The sequence below is a fragment of the Mirounga leonina genome, unplaced genomic scaffold (genome assembly GCF_011800145.1).
Source record: "Mirounga leonina isolate KUSES-001 unplaced genomic scaffold, KU_Mleo_1.0 Mir_197, whole genome shotgun sequence".
Classification (NCBI taxonomy): Eukaryota; Metazoa; Chordata; class Mammalia; order Carnivora; family Phocidae; genus Mirounga; species Mirounga leonina.
Window position 1 is genome coordinate 12,740,587 of NW_023270494.1, and position 22,114 is coordinate 12,762,700.

The 22,114-nt window shown below is 46.0% G+C and overlaps 1 protein-coding gene across 3 annotated transcripts in view; it reads left to right on the forward strand.

Annotated features, from left to right (window-relative positions):
• PRKCA (protein kinase C alpha) overlaps positions 1 to 22,114 on the forward strand; it is a 395,562-nt gene that overhangs the window by 261,926 nt on the left and 111,522 nt on the right. For all 3 annotated transcript variants that reach the window (XM_035026216.1, XM_035026215.1, XM_035026214.1), the window contains exons 4-5: positions 5,268 to 5,379; positions 8,643 to 8,771. In XM_035026216.1, the coding sequence (XP_034882107.1) occupies positions 5,268 to 5,379; positions 8,643 to 8,771 (241 nt within the window). The remainder of the gene's footprint in view (positions 1 to 5,267; positions 5,380 to 8,642; positions 8,772 to 22,114) is intronic.

The following is a 22,114-nucleotide window of genomic DNA, read 5'->3' on the forward strand; positions in this document are numbered from 1 at the left end:
CCCGATGCGGGACCCGATCCCGGGACTCCAGGATCATGACCTGAGCCGAAGGCAGCCGCTCAACCGACTGAGCCACCCAGGCGCCCCATAAGCTTGTTTTCTTTTTAGAAGCAAGACAGAATCAAAGAGATCCTCTCATCTGGTTGTTTTCATACTGGTATTTTAGCTCTGGCTTCCCTCCCTCGCCCTCATCAGCCCATGGGCACCTCCTGACAGCTGGATGGCCCTGGGGAATCTGCCCCTTTGAAAGTGCTGACCTAGTCCCTTCAGATTCCCGATGAGGAAATCAGAGCCCAAAGGAGTAAAGCACACCACTAGTTAGCAGCTATGAATAGGAACAGAAAGAACCTGGGAGCTTTTCGGGACAGTTGCTTCTGTAAATCATTGTAAGTCCTAGCTCTTTAGCTAACACTGTGGTTTCTTTTGTCAGACCAGGTGAGATTAATTTGACTGGAAATGCATGTCTGTACTCCTGAGTTCCATTTCCGTGGAGACAGAGATGAGCCGTCCTTAGGGTGGGAGCGGAGAACAGGCAGGTTGGGTTGGCGGGCTGTTTCACAGTTCACCACCCAGCACGGGGCACTTGCCTGGGAAGGCCACTCTAGAGCAGAGGACAGGAACTCAGGACCCCAGAGGAAGTCCCCTGCCTCCTTGCCAACTTGGCCTCCACTCCAGCCACCCGTGAGCCCCAAAGTTGATCAGCTTTCCTCTTCCTTCCTTCCCATTCTGACCCAAGTCACTAAAGTATCATTGGAAAACCTTGGGCATCTTGGACTTTACTTCCAAGGATAATATAATTGTAATAATCTTGTATTTGTCTAGGGGTTTTTGGGTTGCAAAGCCCTGTCTCATACATTCCCAAAGATAGGCCCCACCCCCAGGCTATGACATAGGCAGACTGGTTTTATTTCTGCTCTGTAAGTAAGTGACATGACTTGTCCAAAGTTGTTGAGTTTGTGTCAAGACTAGAGTCTGACCACAGGTCTCCAGAATCCTGGGAGATGCTCTCTTTGTAGGAGAGGTCATGGGCATGGTAAAGCACCTGCACGCACTTGAAGATCAACAAAAGGGTGTTACCATTATTTTGTTACTGTTATTCTCGTTAACATAGGCATGATCCTTGGCCACTCGTGATTTCGGAGCATGAGGACTCCAAGGCTTGGTCATTCTCCAGACTTCTATAGGAGGTGGAAGTAACGGTTTGCTCTCTTCCTACACCTCCAAACGGTTGGGGCCTGAAGATGCCATATGGGGATCGGATGAGTAAGACTTAGATTTTCCTGAAAAGTGAAGCGAGTTGCCCGTGTGCCACATTCATAGAGATCTGTGTGACAACCAACTGGCAGGACAGCCGCCCTGGAGCTGCCTGGCCCACCCAGGCTCCAGAGGGCTGTGTGTGAGCTGCCATGTTTGTTTATTTAGTGCCACTTGTTGATGCCTTGCTTCTGCAGGGGAAGCTGGCTGCTTCCTTTCCCCTGGCATCCTCTTTGCCCTCCGCAGGGTAGGACGTAACCTTTGCTGTCAACATGGGGACTTTTAATGGATACTGATGCTGTCCTGTGCCCTCAACATTCGGCCTAATATCTGGGATATTGGAAAGATTGGTGCAATGCTCTAATGGTGAAAGGCTAAGCCTGTACTTAAGCCTGTACTCACAGCTACTCCTCGCTAAGGAAAATAATCTCCCAGGGATGGCGTTGATTTTTCACACCCTAAGGGACATTTAGAAAGTAAACTGATGACCCAACTCGATACTGCTAATCATTCACACACACCTGCACCTCGTACCCAGTAGGCACTTACTAGATATTTGTCAAATAACCTTCTCTAGCAGTGGCTCCCAGTCTTCAGTGTACCTGCCAACGTTAGGATCACCTGAAGGGCTTGTTGAAACATGCAGCTTGAGGCCTCACAGGGTTTCTGAGTCATTTGGTCTGGGTAGGGGCTAAATAATTTCCGCCAAGTTCCAGGTGGTGCTGGTGCCTTATAGAGAAAACCATGGTCCAGAAGAGATTGGCAAAGGTTTTCTGTAAGGGCCAGATCGCTAATAATTTAGGCTTTGTAGCCATATTTTAGGCTTTGTGGGCTCTGTCTACTCAACTCTGCCATTGTAGCCACAGAAAATATGTAAATGAACAAGCATAGCTGTGTTCCAATAAAACTTTATTTACAAAACAGGTGGTAAACTTGTTTTAAAAAATGTTGTGTTGGCTGATATGAGGAATTCTTAATCGCAGGAAACAAACTGAGTGTTGTTGGAGTCGGGGGTGGGGTGGGAGGGATGGGGTGACCAGGTGATAGACACTGGGGAGGGTATGTGCTCTGGTAAGCGCTGTGAATTGTGCAAGACTGTTGAATCTCAGATCTGTACCTATGAAACAAATAATGCAATATATGTTAAGAAAAAAAAAAGAAGAAGAAGAAGGTAGTAGGAGGGGAAGAATGAAGGGGGGGAAATCGGAGAGGTAGACGAACCATGAGAGACGATGGACTCTGAAAAACAAACTGAGGGTTCTAGAGGGGAGGGGGGTGGGAGGATGGGTTAGCCTGGTGGTGGGTATTGAGGAGGGCACATTCTGCATGGAGCACTGGGTGTTATGCACAAACAATGAATCATGAACACTTCATCTAGAACTAATGATGTAATGTATGGGGATTAACATAAGAATAAAAAAAAAGCAAAAAAAAAAATGTTGTGTTGGGGCGCCTGGGTGACTCAGTTGGTTAAGTGTCTACCTTTGGCTCAGGTCATGATCCTGGGGTCCTGGGATTGAGCCCCGCACCAGGAGGTGGGGGGGGGTTGGTCCCTGCTCAGCAGGAAGTCTGCTTCTCCCTCTCCCTCTGCCCTTCCCCCTTGCTTGTGCTCTCTCGTGCGTGCGCACCCTCTTGCACACATGCACACTCTCGCGCGCGTGCGCGGGCACACACTCAAATAAATAAAATCTAAAAAAAGTGTTAAAAATATAAAACTTTGTTTAAAAAAAAGTTAAGAGCCAAATCTTCATTCCAGATGGATGTTTTTAAAGCCCTTGGGTGGGACTCAGTGTTAAAGATGCAGATATTGGTCAAATCCTATCTTGACTATTCACTGACCACATGACTTTGAAGGTCACTAATGTCTCTGTAGAACGAAGATAATCAAACAATGAAAAATCGGGGGGAATGCTAACATTTATCAAGTCTGAATGGTGCTTACATGTTTTGTTTAATATCTCTATACTATTCTGCATGATTGAAATTTTCCAGCATTTTAAAATTCATGACTTTAAAAAGTTGTAATTACAGTGGACCCTTGAACAACATAGATTTGAATGCATGGATCCACGTACACTTGGATTTTGTATGCTACATTAAATGTATTTTGTTTTTCTTAACGTTTTTTTCTCTAGCTTACTTCATTATAAGGCTGTATGTATTACACACAGCATACAAAATATGTGTTAATCGACTGTTTCATGTTCTCCTTAAGGCTCCCAGTCCACAGTAGGCTATTGGTAGTTAAGTTTTTGGGGAGTCAAAAGTGATACGTGGATTTTCAACTGTGGGGGAATAGGTGTCGATGCCCTTAACCCCCACAACGGTCAAGGGTCAACTGTATAATTCATTGGCATATGTGGCTTGGATATGAAACTTAGGTTTCAAAGTCAACCAAAAGATGAATCACCTTATAAAATCAAAATCACCTCTGAAATTCTCTCAAACCACGAGCACCTAGGCTCTTAGAAGGTCAAAAGCCAAGAGTAGCTTTCTTTGTGTATCTTTACACATAGGAACACTAGACTAAAGGAGAAGTCAGGCTCACCATGTCACAGTGGAGGTGTTAGTCTCCGGCCCTTCACCAAAACCCTGCTCCACTGTTACCTTCCTTAATTCAGTTAATGGCAGCTCTGTATTTACAGCTGATTTGGGCCACAAAATTAGAATGATTCAGGAGGAGGAATTTAATAAGGAAGTGTCCTGATACGGACTTGAGGAATGAAATTGTTTTATATTTCAAGCAGGACATAAAGGTCTTTCGGCTCAACCCTCCACTTTTGCATATTAGTAAACAGAGGTCCAAGAAACAGAGGCACTAATCGACATAGATGGACCCACCTAAGCATTTAGTAGGACTGACTTGTTTTGTCCTCATAACAGCCACGTAAGATAAGCACTGTTGATTTCCCAGTCTACAGATGAGGCAGAAAGGATAAGTTATTTGTCCAAGGTCACGCTTCTGGGAGGTGGTAGCCATGGGACGGAACCCAGGCAATCTGACTGCAGAGTCCGTGCTCTTTGGTTACGACACTCTGCTGTGTATAATGTTTATTTCCTTATCTGTAATCTGTGAATTGATGAACAAAAAGGCTACTTGAGAGAAAGCTGTCTTGTACCTTCAGTAATTTGTATGTTATGCTAGGGAAGGTAATGAAATTGCAGCAGGGGGCTATGGGAAGTGTACTTTCAGATCGTTTTCCAATTTTCACCTGATTATCCTGGAGTTTGCCCATGCAAATGCATATGATGCTTTGGAAATAGTGCAGAAGCAGGAAGAGGTCTCTGTTGGTTTGGGTGCATATCTGGTCTGAATACTGTATTTCTAGAAAACTTGCCCAAAAGGAGATCACCCCAACTCCACTGAGCGGATCCAGGGTCACTCAGTTCAGCTTCAAAAATACAACCTGACTTCGTGTCTATCCTCTGCTGCAGCCTGCGCTGGGCACCAGAGATACCTCAGTATTACGGCATCTAAAACACCATGCCTGCCCTCAAGCAGTTTTATGACTCTACCTCCCAAAGTGGCAACATTGCTGGAAACCCTGGTGTGTGCAAATTACACCCCGTAAAGAGAGGAAACACGGGTATTTATCGTATGACCCAAAATGGGCAGCCTTTTAAAACATGATGTGGCGGGGCGCCTGGGTGGCTCAGTCGGTTAAGCGACTGCCTTCGGCTCAGGTCATGATCCCGGAGTCCGGGGATCAAGTCCCACATCGGGCTCCCTGCTCAGCGGGGAGTCTGCTTTTCCCTCTGACCCTCCTCCCTCTCGTGCTCTCTGTCTCTCATTCTCTCTCTCTCAAATAAATAAATAAAATCTTTAAAAAAAATAAAACATGATGTGGCAAAGTCGCCACCACTGGTTGTATTATCCCAGAGAATGGCACACAGCCTTGTGCTATTGAACCTTGACACGCGGAGGGGGGGAATTGGTGGGGCCTGACCTTGGCTCAGTCCAAAGATGTGTTCCTTTAATGATGGAATGAACAATGTGCTTCTTCTCCCCGCAGGACCCCAGAAGCAAGCACAAGTTCAAAATCCACACCTATGGAAGCCCCACCTTTTGTGATCACTGTGGGTCCTTGCTGTATGGACTTATCCATCAAGGGATGAAATGTGACAGTAAGTAAGTTTTCTTTTCCAGTAGATGGTGAGGCTCTGCAGCTTATGCCCAGGGTTTACAGAGCATCTCAGCTTCACTACCCTTTCAGCATCAACTCATCAATAAAAAGAACTCGTTCAAATATATACCACACCGAAAAAAGTGTAGGACCTCTCTACTGTCAAAGTACTAATTTATTAAACTCTTTACTTGCCTAATTGTGAACCAAAAACAAAAACAAAAAAACAACCCCACCCAATTTATAAATGAAGTTAGTGCTGTCATGGGTTGTGTGTGTGTGTGTGTGTGTGTGTGGTAGAAATCTTCAGTCACTGTAAAATGCAGGCTAGTCCAACCCCAAAGCAAATGCCATGTGTTGAAAGAAGAATCCCCACCTCCAGATTCCACATTTGGTTAGGCTTCAAAATAAGCTAAGCAACCATAGTCATTATCTTCCTGTGTCTCTAATTAGTGGGTGGACTGTGGAAAAATCCAGTAGGCTCTCCTTAAAACTGAAACTACGATGAAAATAAAAATCAGACATCTGAAGTTCACTCGCCCGGCTGCGTGTTTGTGGACGGACCAAATTTCTATCAGTCCAGTTAGAGATGAAATCACTGAAGGCCACGGACAAGAAAGGCATCAGCCCCTCCATTCTCCCTTTTTTGTTCTGTGTGTATCATCATCAAGTAGCAGGTAGAAAGAAAAACAACTCTGGAAACTCTTTGCTTTGATAATTCTTATGAGATTCCCCAGGCCATTTATGTGTTTAAATAAAGATGTGTACTTTCAGGGCATAAAAAGGTAATTATTGAACCTGTTTTTCTAGTAGACAGGGAAGTGTAACGGAAATACCAGTATGTTGCCATTCATTAATTACTGCCATTTATGGCCAAAATCTTTCTATGTGTATTCTACATGGAGCAAAGATAGCATGTATATAAGAACCAAGATTAAGTGAACATTGTAGAGCGTATGGATATTTGTCAGCACACAGGGGTCCTTCGCCTTGGAAAGCTGTCCAATTTAATAGCCTAAACGAAACGTTTGTGATGATCCAGGCCAGTCATTTTCTGTGTTTTGAGAAACCCTCAGACTCCAAAGACACGGTTTTCAGGGGTTCTACAAGTGCAAATCCTAAGTGCATTTGTAAATCTACCTTTGAACTCTTTTAAAACCATGGAACACATGTGAACCCTTGAATGTGTTACGCACTTGAGCTTGACAAGTTGGAGGTGATGGCGGAGACCCTGTTACCAGCTTCACTCGTTGGGCAGGATGTGTAATCACGTTTCTCCCGCCATTTCCGCCTAACCGAGGAGTCCACCAGCTTGCATGTTGTTGGGCAGTGTTTACCATTTCTGCATACTCTCCTGCGACAGATCTAGACGACTCCACCCGAGTACAGAAGTGAGTGCGTTGTCAGAGCGGGACTGAGACAGCTGGTTTCAAAATTTTGTTTGGGTCAGAGGGCTTTACTGGTGATCCATGCATGTCTTTGTAATAAATAAATGGTATCAGTTCACATTTATTAGCTAAGTTTTTGCTGATGAAGTAACACTCATCTGGTTTCTATGTTCGGACGCTGCTTAAGATTTTGTTTGAAAAATGGGTTCCATTACTAAAAAAAAAAAAAAGTTGCAAACCGCTGACCCAGACCAGTGCTTTTTGTTTTGTCGTCTTTTGTTTTAAACTCTTTTCCTCGGAGTCATAGGGCTTCTGGGGCTGCTCCCCATGCTCCTTCCTCAAGGGAGGCAGGTAAGCAGATGGGTGCCAGGAGCCCAACCCCTTCACTTCACTTCTGCAGACAGGGAACCTCTCCCTGTGCCTTCACACATTGCAGGGTTAGAATACCATATACAGCTCTGCTTGGTAGGGGAAAGACATGAGCAGCCCCTTGTCCAGACCAGCCTCTTGGTTTGCAGAGCAGGAGACAGAATCAGAGAGAATGCTTGAGCTTCCCAAGATCGAAAAGCCGCTCATGGTGCAGCCAAGACAAGAATTCCACCCAGGGTGCTCACGCCTCCCATGCTCCCCTCCCCGCTGTGCTTCTCCTTTGCAGAGAGGCTGGCATTAATTTCTTTGAAGTTGCAATTTTGCCCCAGCACTTCAAGATAGGAGTTGGTGAACACACCTCCTGTCAACGGCCCGCCTTGTCAAGAAGCCTTTATATGGGCTGCATCGAGGTGGTGCATGATTTGGAACGGTTAGCTTTGGAAATAGAAACCTAAACAGAATCCACATGTGTGAAGCAGCGGATGGTTCTTTCCTCATTGTGCGCATTATCCTTCCTGTATCGAATCATAGCAAGTATACGTTATTTGCAATGCTTTTTGCAATTTACTCCACCATGTTAATCACTCAAAAAACACTCGTTTGAGCGTGAAGGCTCCACCTTGAAGGTTACGGAAGAGCCTTGTAGCATCCTGTCGAGGTTGTGTGAGGATTCCAGTGGCCGTGGCCCCTTTGGGAAGCCTGAAGGTACAAGGACAGTAGGGCTAGAACGCCTACACAGAGTCTTATGTTTGTGTTCACGCAGGATTCTTTTCAGGGTTTCTTTGGTTCACTGCGCTGAGACTGATCTTTTTATTCCTCCCTGTCTCACCCATGTAATGTCACCTGGTAAGGAATGGCTTATCATGCCAGGCGTGTATTTGTTTTACTTAGAATAATATTTAAATATTTGAAGACAGGTTTAAAATCTCAAATACAAGTTCTTAAAAAAAAAAAAAAGGCAACGTACTTAAGCCTTCTTGAAAAGACAGAGTTAACTAAGGAAAGAAATTAGATTTTTTATTAGTTAAATATTTGATGGGTGCCCGGGTGGCTCAGTTGGTTGAGCGACTGCCTTCAGCTCAGGTCATGATCCTGGAGTCCCGGGATCGAGTCCCGCATCGGGCTCCCTGCTCGGCAGGGAGTCTGCTTCTCCCTCTGACCCTCCTCCCTCTCATGCTCTCTGTCTCTCATTGTCTCTCTCGCAAATAAATAAAATCTTAAATATATATATATATATATCTGAAGCATGGAAGAGCAGGCCCGGGGGGATTTTGCTTCAGTTACGACTGGAAAATATGACCCAGGTATTTTAAGGATATTGTCCTTCACATGAAGCCTGTGTTATAAAGACATCTGCTAACAGTTCTCCGAGTCACCAAAAACATCATAGCGAAGTATCGAGCTAGAGGGTAGCTCATTTTCACTTGCGCTCACACACCACAACACCGAGGAAGCGGTGGCTTGAGCCCATCTGTCAGCCTCACCCCTCGCTTTCCCGATTCCACAGCCTGTGACATGAACGTGCACAAGCAGTGTGTGATAAACGTGCCCAGCCTCTGCGGGATGGACCACACGGAGAAGCGGGGCCGCATCTACCTGAAGGCGGAGGTCACCGACGAGAAGCTCCACGTCACTGGTAAGGCTTGCTCGCCGCGCAGCTTCTCCCTGGGCGCTCGGGTTGAGGCCAGGTTGACGCCGAGGCAGGGGCTCATCGTTGGCCTCGGGGCCGCTCAGACTCAGAGCCACCGATTTCCCATGGACACGTCTCCCTGGAGACTGCTCTGTACGCCGACCTCCCAGCTACTCCAGCAGAGTCCTAACTGCCCTGGCTGGCGTATTGTCCCCTGGTGCCGGGGGGGGGGAAGCAGGGACTGACTGACATTGGACTGACACTGTCGGTGGGGTCCACTCTGTCCTCCGGGCCGGCAGCCAGGGCCCCAGCCTTACGCTCGTTCTCTTCTCTGCTGAGGCTCCCACCTGGTCAAAGTCCTGTATGGGGGGCAGGGAGCATGCAGCTTGGGAGAAAATGACCAGAAAGCAGTATGCGGCAAGGGATTCGGAAGCAGAAAGTTAGAAGGCCTACTGGCTAAACATTTCCCTGTTTTTTCTCTGCTATCAAGCTGCTGCTGTGGGCAGTGTAATAGACCTCGCGGGGGACCGGTCGGAGCTTAATGGTGAGGGGCAGAGCTCGCTGCTAGACAAGAATGCCCTGGCGAGAGTTTCTAAAGGCTCAGCCCTCATTCATGTTGTTTCTGAATACAGCAAAGCACACTGGACCTGCGCCGTGCCTTCTCCCATAATAAAAGCCGCAACCATACGGTGCTGCTTGAGTTTTCCACGGTCTTCTCTGAGCCTCGAGAAGCTCACAGCCCCAGACGCCCCAGGCCCTGTGGGGGCATATGGTGCACGGTCGAGGAAGGTCAGGCTCGTCCTGCAGCACAATGATGAGTGTTGTCCTGGGACCCGTATGCTCATTGCCCTGCCATGGCCAAGAGTTGATTCATGGCTCTGCAGAATCAGCCTAGGAGACAGCACCCTTCACTGAAGTAGACATAGATCTTCCACACGCGAAAGCCAACGAGTCTAACCTAGAGCAACAGTCTAGGCCAGGCGTCTTGAGACTCCGTCTAAAGTGCTTTGCATAGATACAGCTCCGCTCTGTGGATATGAATCCAGCAAGAGCTTAATAACAGTGGCGACAGCAGCCGCCACGAGTGGTCCCCACAAAAGGGGCACTTTGTGAGCACGTCGCACAGTTCACTTCTCTAAACCTAGCTGGAAGTCTACTTTATTATCCTTACTTTAGGGATGAAGGCACCAAGAAATTATGTGGCTGGCGCAAAGTCAAGCAGGTGGTACATTTAATAGTTAAATGTTTAATTGCTAATAAGTAGAGATAAGGTATTTCAGGGTTAGTATCAATAAGAACTGGAACATTGTCTTAGTTCTGGATGCTGTCATAAATACTATAGACTGGGTGGCTTAAACACAGACATTTATTGATCACAGTTCTGGAAGCTGGGAAGTCCAAGATCCAGGTGCTAATTTGGTTCCTGGTGAGGACTGTCCTTTTTGGTTCGTAGGTGGTTGTCTAGCTGCGTCTTCACTTGGGGATGGAAAGAGAGAGGAAGCAAGCGCTTTGGTGTGTCTAAAAGACACACTCTCATGACTCAATTATTTCCCCAGGGCCCCATATTCAAGGGGCCAGGGCTTCCCATTACCTTAGGGGTTAGGGGCTCAACATATGAATTCTGGGAGGACACATAATTCAATCCATAGCAAATCTGTGTTTAAAATATGGTTGTTATTTGTGTGAAGGAAATGTAATCCTAAGTATGGAAAGCAAAACTCAGGGAGGTAACTAATAGGTAATCATTTGTATTAAACTCCTAAGTTAGAGTAATTTTAGATTATCAGAATCAGAATTAACTTTGATGTAGTGAGAACACAAATATAAATAATAAACCATAACAAGTAGAGCTCATGGTACAAATAAAAAAAAAATTTTGGAAGTAGTACAGGGTTCCCTTCACCCAGTCCTCCTGCCCCCAGTATTAATATTTCTGTATATCCATAGGGTAAGTATCAAGGTAGACACATTTTTATTTTTTTTTATTTTTTGAATATTTTATTTATTTATTCGAGGGAGAGGAGTGAGAGAGAGCATGAGCTGGGGCGAGGGGCAGACAACCGCCCCCCCCCCAAGCTGAGCAGGGAGCCCGATGCGGGACTCGATCCCAGAACCCCAGGATCCTGACCTGAGTGAAGGCAGATGCTTAACCGACTGACCCACCCAGGTGCCCCTCAAAGTAGATACATTTTTAAATACTACCTGGTAAATTTGTAAAAAAATACATATATATATCTGTGTACCTGTAGTGATCACTAGAAATTATTTTAAAGAGCCAAAGAGAAGACACCAGATTTCTCTTAATCCAGTATGAAAAGACTGCCGGGGATACAAAGCAAAGCAGAAGCTGCCGACAGCTCCCTCTCCTGCATGACCTGCCCAGCCTCCTAACAATAGTTCAGGCACAGATTTGTCGGGAGGCATGTCTTCAATAACAATAGGTACCACGCATTGGGTGCTTGGTATGTACTTACTGTTCATGAGACTGGACTTTTCTTTGTGCTAAGTGCTTTTTATTCCTTGTTTCATTGACCCCTCAAACAATGCCATAAAGTGCTATTATTATCCTCAATTTTGAGATGTGCAAATGAGCTGAGAGAAAGGAAGACATTGTTCCAAGTTACAAGGTAGAAAGCGACGGTGCTGGAGCTTGAATCCACGTCTGACCCTTGCTTTCAGTCCTGAGGCTGTGAACCTCCCCATTCTCTCATATTAATTAAAGAGTCTTCTTTTGAATAAATAGCAAACCCATAAATATTCACCAAACCCCTGTTCAGCACTCCACAGGTTCTGTGAGGGTACAGAAGGTCCCAATGAGAGATTAAAACCAGGGGAGCAAAAAAGGAACTCATGAAGGAATTAATGGACATCCAAGTGCATGCAAAATTAAATGCTTGACTAGGTGGGTGCTAAACGGTAATCGTGGAGAAGGGAACTGAGAACCGCAGTTATTTGAGAGGCAGAGGAAGAAGAGTTCCAGTAAAGGGCCCAGATGGAATGGCGGAAGCAGCCTGGCTTTAATGAGAATACAGGTGTAAACAACGAACCATAACGAGCAGAGCTTATGTCCAAATGCAAGTGTTATCTTCAAAAATGCACTTAACCCCTGAGCAGCTGTGTTGATGGTTAGATTAGCTCAGCTCCATTTTACCTGTGCAGAATCGCTCAAATTGAACATAATTCCCAAAGTAAAGTAAATAAAAGTAAATAAAAGTAAAACAGAAATCAGCCTTTTGAAATCAGACATGAGTCTCCTTTCTAGATCAGTATGGTATTTATGGGAAAGGCCTCCGTTTTAGTGGTATATTTTTAATTTTTTGCCTCTGGGCAGTGGTGCTGATGTTATCTGAACAGTGTCATTTTTATTTCTTTCAATATGCGATTTTAATAGGTTTTCTACATTCTTGGTGCTTTTTTATTTGGTTTTTGGAGGAATGGTAAAAAAAAAAAAAAAGAATTCCCTCATGGAAACAAATTTTCAATTTACTGTTGTAAGGAAATGGAAAAAATATCGTGCTTTACAGCTGCTGCAGGAACACATGTCTCCCACAAACAGATCATTCTGCAGAAGAATCTCATTTTTCTCAAATACTCCGGGTGGTTAATTTGGCTTGGAGATCGAAGTTCTCCTGCGAGTTCCGAGGGGGAGGGGAAGGCTCGGGGCAGGATCTGAGGCTCCTTGCAGCAAACGGGTCTGCCTTCTAGGGCAGTTTGCAGTTCGGTGCCCATGTCTCTCCACCCCAGCCATCAAGACTGGTCATCACGGTATTGTGATGAAGCAATAATATTCCCTCTGTGTGTTTTTCCATCTTATGAGCGTGGAGCCTACACAGTCAAGGCAGTGAGACTCAGCTTTGGGTAACAATCATTGATTCTTCGATTCACCCATTCATTATATACTTATTGAGCATGTCTTCGGCTCTCTCAAGGTGCCAAGGAAGCAAAGATAATTAAGACATGGCCCTTATTGTGGAATGTGTGGTCTTTGTGGGGTGGGGGGATGGATTAAGACATAAAAAAGGGACGACCGGGTGGGTATGCCAGGTGCCTTTATTTATTTTTCTTTTTTTTTATTATGTTAGTCACCATACAATACATCATTAGTTTTTGATGTAGTGATCCACGATTCATTGTTTTGCCAGATACCTCTAAGTGCAGCGGGAGCTGGGGTGAGCCATGCCTCACCCGCCCTGCGGAAGCTGCAGACGGCTCCGTGTAGCCAGTGACAGGGAAGCCGGGAGGACATTTCAGATAAAGATGCAGCCGCCGGGGAAGGCCATGGTGTGTTTAGGAAGCTCGCACAGTCCAGGACTCAGAGAATTTGGAGTGTGAGGTGGGGAGAGCCGGAAGGAAATGTCTTTCCGTTTTCAAGGAATCCGGGCTATAGTCCTCATAGTTCACAGATTGTACTGTTCTTAGGGGTCATGTAGTAAGGTTAAATATCTCTTTTTCAAACAGGAGGATTTTAAGTTCCAGTTGGTTGTGTTTTCAAGGATAGGGCATCAGTCTCCTAGCCTGAACTCCGCGCCTCACCCCGAGGTTCACAGTGACCCTTGACTTTTCTTTGTCACTGCTGGGAAAGGGGGCAGAGCAGGTAGCCCACTACTGATTGCCCAAAAGCTTTATAGGGATGCTTTTCCCAATGGCAGACAGGCTTGTGGGATATAATAATCAGTGTGGGGCTGCCAGCAAGGAGCTGGACCTAGCTGCTTGCTTAAAGGAAAAGGTATTACTCAGAGGTAATTTCTACAAAATAAAATCTTGGCTGTGAGGGGCTCCTGGGTGGCTCAGATGGTTAAGCATCTGCCTTTGGCTCAGGTCATGATCCCGGGGTCCTGGGATCGAGTCCCGCATCGGGCTCCCTACTCAGCGGGGAGCCTGCTTCTCCCTCTCCCGCTACCTCTCTCCCTGCTCATGCTCTCTCTCTCTGTATCTCTGTCTCAAGTGAATAAATTTTAAAAAAGAAAAAAAATCTTGGCTGTAGGATTTGGATCCAGCTTGGGCACATGGCCGGTGATGCAGCTGATGTAGCTGGTCTATGGGTTGGGATAGAGAGAGGAGGTCAGCAAGAAGCTGCTTACCTCGAGTATCTTCCGATTGTCCATTATTGGGGATAATACATTTGATCACCTAGTTCAGGTATTTTCATCAGATCCCTCCACTACAAGGGTACCCTTTTCTGTTAAATAAGGAATCTGGGTGTCATACTTGGAGACCAGCAATCTTCCACCCAGTGGTTTTAGCATCCATGGATGGGTCATAATCAATTATTACACTGATGGTTGCACAATGTGACTTTCTAATTCTGCAGTTCCTTCTATGATCACTTTCTGGCATTCATCTGAAAGAAAAGCTTTTCCTTTACCTCTCCCCTACATCGAACTCATGACCCTGACATCAAGACCTGAGCTGAAATCAAGAGTCAGATGCTTAACCGACTGAGCCACCCAGGGGCCCCTCCCCTACATTTTTTTTTTTTTAAGATTTTATTTATTCATTTGAGACAGAGATAGAGAAAGCATGAGCAGGGAGAGAGGCAGAGGGAGAGGGAGAAGCAGGCTCCTTGCTGAGCCAGGAGCCCAATGTGGGGCTCGATCCCAGGACCCTGGGATCATGACCTGAGCTGAAGGCAGACGCGTAACCATCTGAGCGACCCAGGCGCCCCTCCCCTACATTTTTTAAAGTAGCAATTTGGGCTCATGAGTTCTTTCCTACTGTCACTTTTTTATGTTCAAATTGTTCAAAATACAGCCAGTGGGAGCCCCTTCAAACTGGCTCTGTGTCCTTTTGACGTAATCCGTCAGGTTTTTTTTGTTGTTTGTTTGTTTGTTTTTTTCTTTTTAGCACTTCATTTCTTTCTGGAACAGAAGAGCCCACCTTGCACTTAATATCTCCGAGTAGCCCTGGGTATTTTTTTTTTTTTAAACTGGGAAATAAGAATCCACGGTCTGGGTGCTGGAGTGCTCATTGCTTCTGGGGTGTTACTCTTTCTCAGCTCTTGCAGCAGACAGAGGTAATGACTCCACACCAGTGCTTCCGGTTCTGATCGTAGCTCAGACTGAAAGGGTAGGCCTCCTAATGTGATGTAATAGAAGGTACATGATATTGCCTATCAAGTATTTTTGCCAAAATCTTATAACCTGAATCTAATCATGAGAGGGGGAGGGGGAAGCAGATAAATCCAGATATTGGGACATTCTGCTTGTTAACCAGTCTGGACTTTTCAAAAATGCCACCATCCCAAGAAACTAAAACACTGTCCCAAGAAACAAAAATGGTTCTTGAGTAAAGGAATGTGGAGACATGGCAACCAAGTGCAACCTGTAATACTTGATTGGATCCTGGATCTAAAAAAGACAACTATAAAGGGTTTTGGGTGACAGTGGGGGGCTGAGGTGGGGAATGTGAATTTAGATGGTATTTTAACCAACTGAGCCACCCAGGTGCCCTGGATGGTATTTTAGATAATGTTTTTATATCAGTGTGAAATTTCTGGATGATAATGGTGATGTGCTTTTGAAGGACAGTGCCAATGTCTGCAACTCACCTACAAATGGTTTGGTAAAAACAAAAAACCAAAGAGCTGAAAATACATGTAGGTACGTACACACAGAAAGCTTGTGTGGCAAAATGTTCATAGCGAATCTAAAGTAGGTGGATGGATGGATGGGTCGATCGATCGATCGAGAATCTAGGTGAAGGGTATATAGGTATTCGATGTACTGTTCTTTCCACTACACTGTTGGTTTGGTATGAAGTTGTTTAAACCAAACCTCCAGAACATCGGGCAATGATAAATTGGAACTTTTTGTTGCTGTCTGTAGAGATCACTCTCAGCTAGAAGGAAGCCCCAAGGTGAGCTAACATCAGAGCTCCCGATGGGGATGCTAGTGGACTGCCAACCAGTCAAAACACAAGCAGCAAATGTGGAAAAGGAGACATGAGAGCAAACCAGAGAAGCTGCTGGTGTTTCTTGAGTGCCTAGGTCCTGTGAGAAGAGAAACCAACATCCACTTAAGTACCTTCCGTGTACCAGGCTCTGATCGGAAGCCTTTCCATATATTAATGTTGTGATATATTCATCACAGCAACGCTTCAAGAAAAGGGCTATCATTATCGTCGTTGTGTAACCAAGGAAGCAGGCTGCAAGAGCTCCCGGGCCTGCCCAAGGTCACACAGCTGCTAAGTGGAGAACACTCCACCCCCAGCGCCCAGGCACGCGCCTCCCACTCTCTCCCGCAGCCGACCCCTGGCCCTGCCGAGGGGAGCTTGTGTGCTGGCACGGATGTGGCCCATACTGGTGCTCAGGTGTTTGCAACTTCACATTTCCGTCCTGCAATTAACAGGTGAGACTGCTCTGTGTTGGTCCTGCGGCTCCTGTAATTACTACAGGGCCATTGACACCCTGGCGAGTGAGGGTCTGTCATCGTTCCCCCAGCCTCCATCCCCCAGGGCTTAGATAATGGCTGGAAATAAACATGGCAGCAGGAGGGGCGCCTGGGTGGCTCAGTTGGTTAAGCATCTGCCTTCAGCTCAGGTCGTGATCCTGGGGTCCCAGGATCGAGTCCCACATCGGGCTCCCTGCTCGGCAGGGAGTCTGCCTCTCCCTCTGACCCTCCCCCCTCTCATGCTCTCTCTTATTCTCTCTCTCTCACATAAATAAATAAAGTCTTAAAAACAAACAAACAAACATGGCAGCAGGGAATCTGGCTGAAAAAGAATTAAAATGGGCAAAGAAGGATGGAAACAAATACCCCCTCGGGATGTGTTCTGATGGTGCACGAGTCAGCCAGACGTGGGTCCTGCCCCCGGCCTTTCTCACTCTGCCACCCCCAGCATTTCCTTACTGGCTCTGGTTCTTTGCCATTGCAGACCCATCCTCCCTCTCCCATTCCCACAGTCTTGGAAGAACCCATCTCTGGCAGTCACCTGCCTTGAGTTTGCTGGTGCTTAACATTTGCAAAAGAAAACAGGCACAGTCTCTAAGATAAAAACGAGTAGTAGTATCTTATACCAGAAAAGCGCCCGCAGATTGCCCCATTCCAATGGGTATGCTTCTAGGTGATGGCTTCTTGGCATGTTTTCAAGGGATTTATCTACTTTGTCTTCTTCCTTGATGGGGGATTCCCAAACACCAGGTGTCCCATGTCTGCGTGTCACCCCTTCAGCAGCCAGTACCTTGCCTGCCCCCCCAGGTCTTATTCCTGATGCCCCACCCCCACCCTGTTCCAATCGTAAAGAAAGCTATGTGCTGTTTGCCCAGTGGGCAGGCTGTTTCCCACCTCCTCACCTTTTTTATGCCGTGTCTCCCACTCCCTCGGGAACATCTTTTTAACACTCCGCTCCAGATACCTTCAGGAAGCCTCTCCTCGAATTTTATAGCTTACCTAAAATCGAACACATTTCCCCCCACACCTTTTATAATGTCTATAATATGATTTCATTTATGTTTGTCTGCATGTTAATGTCCCCTAGCAGACCATTAGCCCTTCGAGGACAGAGATGGTGTCTTACCTCTCATATCCGGCCCAGTGCCTCGAATTTGTGCCCTAATGTGTTTGTTGAGCAGATGATGATGATAGAAGTCTCCAGTAGGCACAGAATTAAAAAATTCACTTGACTTTATACCACGTACTCTTAGATCCAAGCAACTCTTCCCATTTTGGCCTTATGTCTGGGTCAAGTTAAAATGATCCTAATTCGTGAAGCCATGTGACTTCTGGGATCCTTCCGAAAAACACATATCAGCCAAGGAAGAGGTTCATCCTCTCCAAAGAAACACATCATTATTTACATCCCGACTGTGGTACCTCATCCTGGCTGGTCTGTGGCCGAGCTCAATGTCAAGTGCGTCCTAACTAGCAGCCGGCTCTCCTGCCCGGTTCTCTGTGTGGCGGCTCAGACATAGCTTTCCATGCTGGCTGCTTAGTCACTGGATATCCATGGGAGGCAGCAAGACTGGGGCAAAGGGCAAAAGCCGTGTGGCATTTTCTTAGTGCAGTGTGTGCCTTTGTCTTAAAATATGCTGGTCCAAGCTCAGAGTGATGTGGCTTCTGTGTCTCCTGCTTAAGATGATCTTAAGCCCCTGGATTCTTGACAGGGACCTCAGTCATCCAACCACTTTGGCATCAATGGTTCCTGCCATGAAAATGCATTCTTTTTTTTTTTTTTTTAATTTTTATTACATTATGTTAGTCACCATAAAATACATCATTAATTTTTGATGTAGTGTTCCGTGATTCATTGTTTTCATATAACACCCAGTGCTCCATGCAGTACGTGCCCTCCTTAATACCCATCACGGGGCTAACCCATCCCCCCACCCCCCTCCCCTCTAAAACCTTCAGTTTGTTTCTCAGAGTCCATAGTCTTTCATGGTTCATCTCTCCCTTCGATTTCCCCCCCTTCATTTTTACCTTCCTTCTCCTAATGTCCTCCATGCTATTCCTTATGTTCCACAAGTAAGTGAAACCATATGATAATTGACTTTCTCTGCTTGACTTATTTGACTTAGAATAATCTCTTCCAGTCCCATCCATGTTGATGCAAATGGTGGGTATTCATCCTTCCTGATGGCTGAGTAATATTCCATTGTATATATGGACCACATAATCTTTAAAATTGACAGGGCGGGCGCCTGGGTGGCTCAGACCGTTAAGCGTCTGCCTTCAGCTCAGGTCATGATCCCAGGGTCCTGGGATCGAGTGCCGCATCAGGCTCCCTGCTCCTTGGGAGCCTGCTTCTCCCTCTGCTTCTCTCTCTCTCTCTCTCTCTGTCTCTCATGAATAAATAAATAAACTCTTTAAAAAATAAAGAAAGAAAATTGACAGGGCAAGAAACAACAGATGTTGGAGAGGTTGTGGAGAAAGGGGAACTCTCTTACACCGTTGGTGGGAATGCAAGTTGGTATAGCCACTTTGGAAAACAGTGTGGAGGTGCCTCAAAAATTTAAAAATAGAGCTACCCTATGACCCAGCAATTGCACTCCAGGGTATTTACCCCAAAGACACAGATGTAGTGAAAAGAAGGGCCATGTGCACCCAATGTTCATAGCAGCATTGTCCGCAATAGCCAAACTGTGGAAAGAGCCGAGATGCCCTTCAACAGATGAAAATGCATTCTTTTTCTTTTCTTTTTTTTTTTTTTTTTGGATTCTTAAAGATGGGCTTTGAACGCCTGCATTCCTAGGAAGAGGGGGGGGGGGGAGAAAAAAAGAGAAACAATTCTGGGGCTTCTTTCAAGATTACGCCATTAGCATACGGGGACATTGACCTTGACTGAGCGGGTCATTCTTGTGCAGGATTTTAATTGCTTCTAATTATAGGATTATCATTTAAGCACAAGATTAATTGCCATGAAATTATTGCAAGGAATTTGATCTTCTAGAAAGTAAATGCATTCACCAAGTGAAGAATCTCTCAGAAGCTTGCAAATGATGTCTTTTTAATCATGTCATGGAAACTTTTTTTTTTTTAACTCTTTGAGGGGGAGAGGAGATGTTAAGGGAATCAAAGAATAGCAAATAAATGCCCCCTTGGGATTCCTCCCACCGCCCCACCAAAAGGTTGGAAAACTTGAGCAGTCAGTGTTCATTTGGTTCACCAGTGGAAATGTCCCAAAATAAATGCAGAGATTTTTTCCTCCTTTGATCCATTTCATCTTCACAGGTGGATAAGAGCTGTCCACTAAAAAGCTAGAAGAGGCAGATGCTGCCTTTTGGTCCCTTCCAAACACTAACATTCTTTTTCAAATGTTTTGAATCTCCAGTTCATGTGTATACACGTACTCTGGTTATTAGCACCAAAATGGTGCTGAGAAACATAAGACTATGTTCATCTCAGCTTCTAGGCATTTCCACTTGGAAAAAAAATGCAGATTTCCTGAGAAAATAAGAGTTAAGTTAGCTCCTGGGGTTCTTCTAAAATATCCCCATTTGAATAAGGTAGGGAATGGCCGCCTGCGGAAGGTCTGAGCCAGAGTGTCCCCCCACGGGGGACTATCTCAACTGAGGAGAACAGTAGCTGTATGTTACCACCCATTCTCCTTGGCAATTAATGCAAGTTTTGTGGTTAATTAAAGACAGTCAGGGTCCTTTTTAAAACCAAGTCAAAGCCTTTTTTCCTAGAATAATGAAGCAAGAACAGATGCAAGGCAAACTTCCTATAAAAGTGTTCAAGGTGGGGGTGCTGAATTTGGGGAAAGTTATGTTGAAGAAAGTGTTGCTTCACCAGCTTCGACCCACTGGAGGCAGGGAATGTAATCAAAAGCAGTGCCTACTTCGCTGAACACCCAGTGGGAAGGTGGCGGGCGGAGGACTCTTGTTCTGGAAAATACCACACTGGCATCTCCTTCCCCTTGAGTCACTCTGCCTGCAGCCAACCATGGCGGGAGTGGAGGGTGGGCAGGAAATGGTTCTTTGGCTTTGTATTGCCACTCTCAGTTTATGGGCTGCCTGGGTGAGTACCCGCAGAACTCTTGTGGGTAGATATCTGCCCACAAGGCCAGAACGTGTGTGTGCCACACGTTTTAACCAGCACAGTGCGGCCTCATAGGTCTTACTAATACCCCACTTCTCTGGATGACCCTGAAGCCTATTTCAATCCCCTAACCCCCTCTCCCACGAGAGCAGGGGCTCCAATATCCTTGAAACCTTGAACTTCTGAAGGAGGATACCCATTATAATTTTGGAAAAAAAATCTCAGCACACAATTAAATGACTAACTCTCCATGAAGAAAGGGTACAGGGGGGCCTGTGTTTAGAAGGTAAGAAAAGTGATCTGGCTTTAGAGGAAACTGTGCTGTTGGCTTTTATGGTCAGATCGATTGGGATTGACTCCCAGCTCCGCCTCTAATGCTCAGTAAACATTAGGGATTGTTTCTCTATGAAGAGTTTTGCTGTGGTCACATTTAAGTTATACAGTTCAATGAATCAGCGTATGTCATTTATTGACACATTAGTTCTTTCTGTAGGGATTTGTTCATGCCATAACTAGAACCACAGGAGGACTCCAGACACAGCGAGGAAAACCGAACCCCAGATGTCGTTTGCTTTTCCTTTACCATGCCTACCAAGGCGGTCCCAGGAACACCCTGGAACCTGCCCTTTGAGAATGGAAAGAGCTCTGTGAATGGAACGGTTGTGTATGAAGCTGAGAATATTAACCCTAAAGATTGTAACATGCCGTCACCTTGTCCTCAGCTCCCTAGGTTTTGCTTTTCTCATATGCAAGTCCATACGAAGGCACATAACTGCATCAACTCCAAGGGTCCCCGCAGCTCTGGTGTTCTGCTGGGAGTATCATTTCAGAGAGAAAGAGCTGATTGCCGGGGCCAACCAGCATGTTCCCTCTTGGTGAACTGACAGAACTGGGGGCTCCAGCAGTCTGTAACTGGATGAGGATTGAGAAGCGTTGGGCGTGGTGACTTTCAGACAAGTTTGAATAGCAGATGCCTTCCAGTGACATCTTAGTTGGAGTGATATTCCCATTAACCAGAGCTCCTCTGGTTAGTGGGGAAAGGATGTGTCCCCCACGTCCCTCCTCATCCTCAACCCACGAAGAGACTGGGGGACAGTTTCAGAACCACCAATGTGGCCCAACCTCTTTGTTCTAAAGGTGAAAAAAACCAAGGCTTAGAGAGGGAACGTGACTGCTAGGTGTAGGGTATCTGGGGTTGTAAGGAACAAAACCAAACTTCAGCCCACTCATGGAGAAGGAATTATTAAAAGAAATCTGGGATATCTGCTAGAACTCAAGGGTAGGAAGGCTGTGGGCCCTGGACGCAACTAGAAGCAGGGGCTGGCTTTCTCGTAGCCCCTCTTCTATCCACGAACTGCTGTCATTCATCCCTTTCATAGCTAGTTGGACTCTCCCCACATTGCAGAAAACATGGCCCTGGATGGTTCTCCAGCTTTGTCTCTTCTTCATGTCTCCCACTGTGTCAGGCACAATCCTAGGTCCCAGGAAAGGGACCCATCGGCTCACTGTGGGTCTTGTGCCCGCTCTGGACCCCTTGACTATGGCACAGGGTCATAGAAGAAGGTGGACCAAGGGGGGGAAGGGCATTTTGCAGGAACAGGAGGTGGTGCTTAGCAGACAAGATGATAAGTAATGCAATACTTATACCTAAGCTGGCAGCCAGGGTAATGCAGAAAGTTGCTTTGGGAGTAGGAATGTGAGCCAGCCAGGCTCCTGCTTTCTGCATTGGTCCCTTTTCCCTTCAGCCACATTGCACACCCACGAAGTGACTAAAGAGCAGCCGCGGTGTCTAAGCTTCTGTACAGAAGTTGGATATGACTCAGAAGTCCCTTTTGAACAAAACTGATTCCCGACCTGGCCAGTTTCCAGAAA